A 10,429-nucleotide genomic window follows, 5' to 3' on the forward strand; every position below is an offset into this window, starting at 1 on the left:
TATGCTGCATGATGTTAATTTCACTGTACGATTGCATCCCTACCTGCAATGTACTTCGCCATTTCCTTGTCTCTCATCTATCTATCTATCTATCTATCTATCTATCTATCTATCTATCTATCTATCTATCTATCTATCTATCTATCTATCTATCTATCTATCTATCTATCTATCTATCTATCTATCTATCTATCTATCTATCTATCTATCTATCTATCTATCTATCTATCTATCTATCTATCTATCTATCTATCTATCTATCTATCTATCTATCTATCTATCTATCTATCTATCTATCTATCTATCTATCTATCTATCTATCTATCTATCTATCTATCTATCTATCTATCTATCTATCTATCTATCTATCTATCTATCTATCTATCTATCTATCTATCTATCTATCTATCTATCTATCTATCTATCTATCTATCTATCTATCTATCTATCTATCTATCTATCTATCTATCTATCTATCTATCTATCTATCTATCTATCTATCTATCTATCTATCTATCTATCTATCTATCTATCTATCTATCTATCTATCTATCTATCTATCTATCGGTTTGTCTGTCTTAAAAATAAAGTAGAAAAATAATGAAACGCATGCATAACGCCAGACATCGGCAACGACTGAAGTTAAGACAAGAATTTGCAAGCTTGCTGCAAATTCTTGTCTTAACAGATGGCATCTTCTTCGCCAATACAAAAGGCGGTTGTGAAAAAAGAAAAAAAAAAGAAACAAAAAGAAGAAAAACGCTGCAACTGCACCGGAGGCGTCCCCCCCCCCCCAAAAAAAAAAAAAAAAAAAAAAAAAAGCACGCCGAACGTGAGGTCACAAAGCGATAATGAAACTGAGCCGTAAAAGCAAACTTGTCGCGCTGTTCCAGACTCTAGAAAAAAAGCAGGAAGGAACTGCATATGTCCCTACCACATGTTCGCGAACGCTAGACTCTGTCTCTCTAATTCGGTGCAGTGCTTGGGACGTTGGGGTTCGTGTCAGCTAATTGGAGCAGCCGGCAGAATGGACGGCTCGCCCATTGCCCGCCACTAATATTTCCGTGACGAAGCTTACATAACGTCCTTTCTCTCTTCTCTCTTCATTCAGTCGGCATATAGTCTCTCGGATTACGACCAATGCGCTGGGCGATGGCGGAGCCGTTATTCTGATTTCTCTTTCTTCTTTTTGTAATGCTTGCACCTTCCATAGCGTTCGCTGTACCGCATGGTTTTCATGAGGCGGAGCACAGGCTCGAAAATCAGAACGAGTGCTTCACGAAAAAAGATGTTGAAAGTCGAAGGCGGAGCGAGAGAAAAGAAGAAGAAAGCAAGGTGCGAAAGCAGACACATTTCTGCAGAAGCTTTTTCTATATTTATATAAACAAGTTTTTTTTTTTCTCTCTTGACGTTAAGCTTTTTTGTTCATTGAAGGAACCGGCTCTGTCTTGGCATAAAGCTGCCCTCTCCACAAACTTCTTGCCAGCCCGTATTCCAATTATTTTGAAGAAAAATAAAAAGAACAGAATGTAAATGCTTTGGCTGCCTGTCTTTGTGGTTTTCCACAAGAGTTAGGCTTAGCGCCGCGCACAAAGAAAAAAAAGCGTAGCACGACAATTCAAAGCGGCGCCGCGCTGCGACAGAGAGCAAAGTTATGAGAACTCGTATTCATTCGAGGAATAGGCGAAGGAAAAGAAATCGAGGAAAGAAGGACGGCACGTGGCTTCTGCGTGTAAGAATTGTGGAAAGAATTAAGAAACTTTAAAGAAGTAAAGGGCGAGTCTGCTCGTTCAGGCTCTCTCTTTTCCATCTTTTATTTCTTTTCGTTCTAAGAGAGATTTTCGCGGACGTGTGACTGCCATTGTATTAGTCTAAAGCTGTTTATCACGCTGCCTTTTGGCAGACTTGACAGCTAGTTGAATTAATAACGCGATATTAAAATGTGTCCGCAGACATCACGCTTTTTCTTTTCTTGGTGCACTTGAGAAGTCAGTGAGCTTTTGTATGCACTGACATTAGTTTTGGTTGTAAGGCATGCAAGGTCCAGATTATGCGATGATTAAAAATACAGAACAAAACAATAATGTTTTTTTAAGGTTCCGCGCGGCTTGTTGCTTGCTACGGAAAAAGAGCCGTCAGCAGAGATCACCTCTGGTAGTGACTAATAATAATAATAATAATAATAATAATAATAATAATAATAATAATAATAATAATAATAATAATAATAATAATAATAATAATAATAATAATAATAATAATAATAATAATAATAATACCTTTATTCATGAAAACAAGTGGTACAAGGTTCCAAGGCATTAGGAAAAAAGTTGCTACGAACAGCAACTTGACTAGTCCTAATAACCAGAAGGCAGCAGACAGCAAGAAGCGAACAGATGAAACAGATGGGAGAAAAAAGAAAGAGGAGAAAAAGAAAGAACAGAAGAGAGAAAGGAAAGCGAGATTGAGAGCATTTTGCTTCACACATCAAACAATAATAATAATAACTGTAGTTTGGTTTAGTGTTAACAGTTCAAATAAAATTCGTACTTTGCCTGATTTTGTCTAGTAACGACACTTCAATAGAGGCCTATCTAAGGTACCCTCGAGTATGGATCTAGCCACCATACCTCGAGCGACTGGCGCCGACGTATCCGTGCTACTATAGTTGTCCTAAGCTTCATGTTTCAATGGTCGTGGCAAGCTGCTGAAGATTCTTGGTTCAGATGACTGATCACCTTCTTCCGTTGGCTACTCAGCCTGGAATTCCACGTGTGTAACAATTTCCACTGCCCGCCATTCCCAATGTGAATGAATATGCGTTCGCAACATGAGCATCTATTCTCAGGCGAAACAGTAAAGTGAAGCTTTAGGTATAGCAATACCGTAGAGCAATATGGGTTCATTTCGTGCAACTCTAAAGCACCGATGTGCATTACTTCTCATTATATGAACGTCCCATGCATGCCTTTTGACCTGATTCAAGGAAGATAGAGGGCAGGCACATTTATAGAACAGAAGATCCTGGGGCCATGGCTTCGTGCGTCTGCAATGCTCAAGGTCACTAATATCGCTTCTGGATTTCTTGATAGAATATGACTATAATAGGGGAAAATTAGGATCATAGTGTCAGCTCCGTAACTGTCTCTATTACGAGGACAAGTCTTAAGGTCCGATAGCTTACACGACCACGAGTGACAGACTGAACGCTGGACGCTTGTGCACCCTTGGACCTGCATGGTGTAAACATGTTCTTCGCTTATTCTTCTCATATTTCACTGCCCCTTTCCAGTGCAGGGCCGCCAACCGACCTCAGCCTGGTTAACCTCCTTGCCTTTTTCGTATTACCTCTACATCTCTATTAGCCTGAACTGTGGAGTCCCCATGAATTCTGCGTAAACCGAACTTCCGGCCTGTACACATTCAAATGACCTTGAAAAAATATCGTAAAGCCGATTACAGTATGCTCGTTCCGCATACAGAATTAAATGCCACGATATTTTATTAATTGCTCGACTACTGGCATACACCTCGGTTCTTTTCGTTCCACAGCCATTTCGATTATATGTGAAGCAGTACAGGACGACTCCGGATGAACTTTTGAGGATGTGGACGTTCTTGAACGGGCACCTCAGTCTTAGGATATACGTGTTTCTGCATGAGGCTCCAATTTGAATGTGACAGTCACCCCGCTTGGGGATCGAACCCTAAACCTCGTGCGCAGCAGCATAACACTGTGGCCTGTAAGCAACCACGGCTTGTGGTCACGTGGCCGCAAGTGACTGTTTGCACTCGGGGCTTCTGACTCTTCTTCTTAACGAATGTAGGCGTATCGTAGATTCCTTGAAAAAAAAAAAAAGGAATGCTTAAACAAATTTTACTTACAACTTAGGTGACATACAACTAGCACATTTAAACGAACAAAAAAGGTATTACAACTTTACACGAATACACATTTCAATATTAGTTTTCATTCGCAGACAAGAAACAAGATATTTTGTGTGCTCTCATATCTGAAAATGATGGCAGTGGTTCCCGGCGCTTTCCCGCTGAACTTGGACATGAGGCAACATGGAAGGGAATGCATATATCGAGGTTTTTCCCACGAACTTTAGGGGATGGAGCTAAATTAAGCTTCGCTTTAAACGCCAAGTCGTCAGAAGCCGGAAGCATGGTGTTTAGCAAAATCCATGTTTTCTGGCTATCATTTTGCCGTGATGGCTCAACAGCAACGCTGATGGTGCAAGCAGACCCTATAGAGCCAGATTTTTATCTGCTATTTTTAGCAGGAAACACTCTGGGTTGGGCAATCCTGCAACCGCACAAAATTTATGCCGTGCTCGAGGCTGTGACGCAATGCCTGGATTTCCTGGTAGAGCGTGGGCGTCATCCCTGCCATATCTATCGTAGGCGACAGCGTCACCATTTAGCCTTTTCGTCTCGTAGCCCTCGCCATAGCAGCTGGCTCGCAACACGCCATGCTTCAAGCCAAGCCACGTTTCTTTTCTTTTCTCTTTTTCCGTGGCTCTCATCTAGAAGAACCTCGCTTTTCTCGTTTCCAAAAAGAGAAAGAAAACCCGTAACAACAAGAAGTCTTCAGTGAACTGTTTTAATGCTGATCGTCTGGAACATTTATGAGTGAGCAAGAGTTCACCGCAGTAACTTCTGTGCAAGAATATCAACAAAAAAAGAGAAAGAAAAAAACAAAGAATAAAAAAAGGAGGTAGAAAGAGACGCAGACGAACAAAAATTACCGGTCATACACGAGACGTCTCCCAGTGTATGACCGGTAATTTTTGTTCATCCGTCTCTCTCTCTCTCTCTCTCTCTCTCTCTCTATATATATATATATATATATATATATATATATATTGTTGATGTTGTTGTTGATGCACTTGGAGGCTCCGCGCTTGCCGATGCTTTCATTGCGCATCCATCATATTTGAGCACGCATCGCGTTTACTTCCAGCTGTGATGTGCGGGCTTGCACGAATTATACATGCGCGGTTCGACGTCGTTGTTATCTTCAGCGATGCAGGAGCAGAAGCTTTCTGCAGGGCCCTAGCAACCACAACCCCTTCGAAACCACCCTCCCACTCACTTGTGTGTAACGTGCAGGATACTTGATGGAACGTCTTCTTCACCTGAGGCTTTAGTGTATATAGGTAACTCGGGGGCTGCAAGCCTTCCGTTTGCCCTACAATTCACGCAGCGTTCAAAGTCGCGTAGAGATATGCACGGCAGCAGACTCTGAATGATAGCCTTTCGCATATTTATAACTTCCATTTGTTTTTTGTAGCTTTTCTTATCTTTCCGGCTATCGAAGTTTACGATGAACGCCGGGGACGAGCCATCACCTTTGGCGAGAGATTGCCTTTTTAGCGAGAGAAGTTGGTTGAAATTTTGTTTCTAAATCTTAAAGCTTGCTTCCAGGAGTTATGAAAGCAGCATGATGTAGGCCTAACCTTTTTCTCCAGAAATATGAAAAAAAAAAAGAAAGAAAGCTAGAAGGCTTCTGTAAAGTGAAAACTGAAAATGTTCGCCGCAAACGAAGGAAATGCATTCGAAAGGGCAAGACTAAAGGAAGAAAGCGGCCCACGCATTTTCTTTATTCCTCTGTTGCTAGGTCGCACTATAACCTTATTTTGTTTTCCTCATAGTATTTGAAACAATCGTTTCATGTTTCACTGATATTGACAGAAATCCTTTGAGGCGCATAAGATTGTTATTGCAGGGAAGCGTATTGTGTCTTATCATGTTAGCCGGATGGACATGTTAGGCATGTAAACGTGAATAACTCCATTTAAATTCTTCTGAATATGATTACTGCGCGTTTTTTTCTTTTGTTATTAACATACTGCTATTGCGGTATGTTCACCTTATTGTTCGCTTATACTGTGTAACTACATTCGTACAGATCAAGATATCATGTATTACGACTACCTATGTTTGTGCCCGTCCTGTTATGATGCCCGATAGGACTGAAATATATTAATAAATGACCAAATATGCGCGCATAGTAATTTGGTGAGCAAAGACACCTAAAGCGCCTGCTGCTTTGACTACCACCACCAGCATCACAAGAAAAGGGGTGGTATCTACTTTGCGGCGGCCCTCCGTAACGCCAAAGGAAACTCAAAACTGCTCTCCGGGAGGCAAATTTCGAAACCAACGAAAAATTGTTATAGCTGTGGAACTGAAACCCGGGACAAACACCTGACTAAAGCAATCGCTCCACGAAGTTAAAATAGCAGTTGGCAGCGCACGAGTTCGGATTACTCGAAAAGTCGAAAAACTGGAAGCTGCAGCGATGCTCATTGAAATAGATTCTGCAGTAATTTGTGAAGCGGAGGTATATTCATAAAATTTTCAGATACAGGGCGGTATCATAATGCTACAAAGGGCTACAAGGATACCGCCCAGCAGGTAGATTCATTAAATTTTGAAATACAGGGCGGTATCAGAATGCTACAAAGGGTACACGGATACCGCCAAGCAGTCTATCGACAATTTTTTTCTCCCAGCTCCCTGCATTTCTAAAATAAAGAATAAATAAATTCCAGGCTTGTACGTGCCAAAACCACGATTAGATCATCAGGCAAGCCGTAGTGGGGACTCCGGAATAGTTTTCACTATCTGGAATTCTTTATAAGATTGAAAGGAAACCGGCATGGGCTCCACAGAAGAAAAACTTCGTAAGTCACAAAAAGTGTATGTTGATAATGATGATGATTCACTATCTATCTATCTATCTATCTATCTATCTATCTATCTATCTATCTATCTATCTATCTATCTATCTATCTATCTATCTATCTATCTATCTATCTATCTATCTATCTATCATCTATCTATCTATCTATCTATCTATCTATCTATCTATCTATCTATCTATCTATCTATCTATCTATCTATCTATCTATCTATCTATCTATCTATCTATCTATCTATCTATCTATCTATCTATCTATCTATCTATCTATCTATCTATCTATCTATCATTACTGGACGGATTGCCTTCCATTCATTGCCGTTATGAAACAAAAACAAAACGAAGGAAAAGACCGAATGTAAAAGCTCACAGCTTTATAGCTTTCTTCTTATGCACTTGTTTCCTCTGTCTTTCTTACCAGACGCATGAGAAAAATACTTCTTTTACTGGTATGTACTTGTGAATAAATAACCTATTCCTTTACGGCAATTATAAGAATTGTGGGTTTCTACGTGCCAAAGCCACGATCTGATTATGAGACACGCTGTAATGGGGGACTTCGGGATAATTTGGACCACTTGGGGTTCTTTAACGCACACCTAAATCTAAGTACATGGGTGTCTTCGCATTTCGCCCCCATCGAAATACGGCCGTCGTGGCCGGGATTTGATCCCGCGACCTCGTTCTTCCCAGCTCAACACTATAGCCACTAAGCAACCACGGCGGGTTTAGGGTAATTTACTTCATTACACGCGAACGAGGAACAAAATTTAAAGATTCTTCACTTCCTTTTTCCCTTCTCTTAAGATTCGCGCGAAAGTTGCGTAAACGCAACGGTGTGCGAACGACAAAGACGCGCACGCAAATTGCACGCGCGCTCGCAGAAAGCACGTGCTTGTCGACTCGCGCTCTGAATGAACGAAAACCGCGAAACTATACGAACGCGCCGCACCCTCCTCGACAAGCGGGGAAGCGGGAATTGAGCAAAAAAAGGACGAGGCGGCAGCGCGAATCCTCGCATCCCGAAGAGCGGCGGGAGATTGGGAGGGGTGGGTGGAGCGAGCACCGCCGTGTCGGCCGAAGGCGCTGCCGGCAGGCCTTTTCACGAAGGCGTCCGCGGTGACGGCCGGGACCGCCGTTTCGTATCCCGGCTGGCCGACGCCTGCGCATGCTCGGTGCCCCAACGAACCAAAAAGGAAGTGCAGGAGGAAACAGGGAAGAGCCGGAAGGGAGGGAGGAGGCTGCCCTACCCAGGAGGCAGCTGCAATGTGCTAGCGAGCGACTAGCGTAGCTCTTTCTATGCATTGATTTCTGCTTCAAAAACGTGCCTTTCGTGGCTCCGGTCGATCGCAAGTTCCGGCTAAAGCGCCCTCTCTCGGAAGCGAGGAGAGCCACAGCTATACGCTTTGGGCGCAGAGAATGGCGGGAAACGTTTTGATTCTCGACATGAGATGTCGCGCGTAGCGGCGAGAGCCCAGCGGGCGCGGAGCACCGCCGGTGATCGGTAGCGGCACCACGGAGCGGTCGCGATCCTGGGGCGTAGCGGCAGCAGGCGCATGGCGTCGGCGGCGGGGTATAAAACGGCGCCGTCCGGCAAGGCCCGACCCGGTGCCAGTGCGCGGTCGGGCGGCAGGGCCGCCGTGACCCCGTCCTCGGACGTCGGCGCCGGACTGCCGGGATGAATAGCGCGGCGGTCATCGGGCGCCAGCTACGCCAACAGAACACGGGTCGCGCGGGAGCCGCTGGCGGTTCGTCTCTCACGGCAGCCTCGGCGCGCGCTCGCGCCCCGTCCCACTGCAACCTGATCCCGCCGCAGTCGCAGCAGCTCCAGCAGCAGCAGCAGCACGCGCAACAGCAGCAAGCGCACGGTGCCTCGGGCGCCGGAGCCTCGTCGCAGGACAACAAAGACGAGTCGCAGGGTACCCATTGGACCTGGAGCTGCGTGTGGGAGGCATGCAAGGCACTCTCGGGGGGCATCTTTCTACTGGCCTTGGGCACGGCCATGTGCGTGGTGGGCTTTTTCGCCGAAGATTTGGCCACGTCGCCCGTGCCACGCCAAGGCAACGCGTCCGCCCCGGCGGCGGCCGCCTCGTCGTCGACGACCACGTCCGACGGCGCCGCCGCGGCTGAGTCGCAGGCGGCCACGACGCTCGTGGTAGACCGCAACCGCGAATACCACCTGCACAACCTGTCGTTCGCGGGCCCCGCCATCATGGGCCTGGGCGGCATCTTCATCGTGGCCGCTTGCGTGCTCACCTTCGAGGCCAAGGAGCGGCCCCACCATCAGCGGGTCGTGCCCGTGGACGAGAAGAGGCCCTCCGCCGCGGAGGTACTCATCCCGGTGCTGGCCAAGACGCCCCAAGGCACTCACCTCACCGTGCCGGCCGTGTGGACCACGACGGCGGCCGGAGCCAGCGACGACCCGGGGCCTTCGGAACCGCCCCGGACGCTCGTGCTCCCCAAGAAGAACTCGGTCACCACGACGACTACGGCCACGACCACGACCACGTCGTCGCGCAGCAGCGCGGCGCCACCGAACAGGTACACCAGCCGAGGCAAGAGGGGCAGCGTGGCCGGCGCTAGCAGCAGCGGAAGCAGCTCCATCATCGCCGCTGCCTACGCGGCCAGCAGGTCGGGGACGAAGACGGCCCGCACGTCGCTTTCGTCCACCACGACGTTCCTGCTGAGCCCGCGCTACGAAGAGCAGTTCCTGCCGTCGCCCGCGGACCTGCAGATCCAGGACCCGGACGGCTGCGACAGTCCGGCCGACGAGTCGCTCACCTCGGTTAGCATCGAACTGTACGCGCGGCGGTACACGAGGATGCCGTCGACCTCCTCGTCGCCGCGCCACTTCGCGTCCGTCGAGAGCGACGGGCTCTCGGACTCTGACGACGACGACGACGCGGTGACGCCCGGCGGCTACGCGCCCGCGGGGGCCTTCGAAGACCAGGTGGTTCCGTTGCTGGGACGGTGCAGCCCGCAGGACTTGGTGTATCTGCCGCCCCCACCGTCGTCCCGGTCTTCGCACCACCGGGACGGCGGGGGTTCCAAGAGGTTCCCGCTCCTGCGGCAGTCGGCGTCCAACGCCGACGGCTGCAGCCGGGGCCTGAACGGCCGGGCTTCCGCCGACGAGATGGTGCCCAGCTAGGAGCGCGCTACTACTTTCTCCGCCCCCGAAAGGACCCGGTCTTCGGCCGCCTCGGCCGGGTGTGTTTTTCAGCCGTTTCGTAAGAGTGAGCTACCCCTCCGCTGCCCCCGTCTCTAGACCGAGTCGCACAAGCTTCGTCGATCATGCTGGTTTATTATTATTTTATTTTACCTGTTCTGTTCTCCGAGAAAGCGCTCGACTCCTCTCCGTTTCCGAGAGGATCCGTCTGCAAAGAACGCCGGAGCCCGTCCTCCGCTGTGTGATGTCCTTGCTACAGGAAGGCCTTCAAGCAGCGAGGAGGCACGCAAAGAGGTCAGTTGCTTTGTTTTGCATGCTGCTTGTAGCTGTTCTGAAATGCTGTCTGTGCCGTGTCTTTCACGCCAGTGTGAATCGAAGGGTTACTCGTGAAAACGACAACGTGTGAAGTTCTGCCAGAGGAAAGATTTCCTCGGGCATTCATGACTGTAACGCGCCAGTCTACGAGATCGAGTCATGACCTTGATAGAGCCATGCATTTACTCAAAAACGTACGCCGTATGATTGTTCGGTGCAGCCGGCATCAATGGTGC

The 10,429-nt window shown here is 47.5% G+C and overlaps 1 protein-coding gene across 1 annotated transcript; it reads left to right on the plus strand.

Moving 5' to 3' along the window:
• The first annotated feature begins 8,338 nt into the window (after positions 1-8,338).
• LOC119465863 (mucin-5AC) lies at positions 8,339-10,121 on the plus strand. The gene has a single exon (XM_037726341.2). The coding sequence runs from the start codon at positions 8,391-8,393 to the stop codon at positions 9,858-9,860; it is 1,470 nt and encodes a 489-aa protein (XP_037582269.1). The 5' UTR covers positions 8,339-8,390; the 3' UTR covers positions 9,861-10,121.
• The last annotated feature ends 308 nt before the right edge of the window (positions 10,122-10,429 follow it).

The sequence above is a fragment of the Dermacentor silvarum genome, chromosome 10 (assembly GCF_013339745.2).
Source record: "Dermacentor silvarum isolate Dsil-2018 chromosome 10, BIME_Dsil_1.4, whole genome shotgun sequence".
Classification (NCBI taxonomy): domain Eukaryota; kingdom Metazoa; phylum Arthropoda; class Arachnida; order Ixodida; family Ixodidae; genus Dermacentor; species Dermacentor silvarum.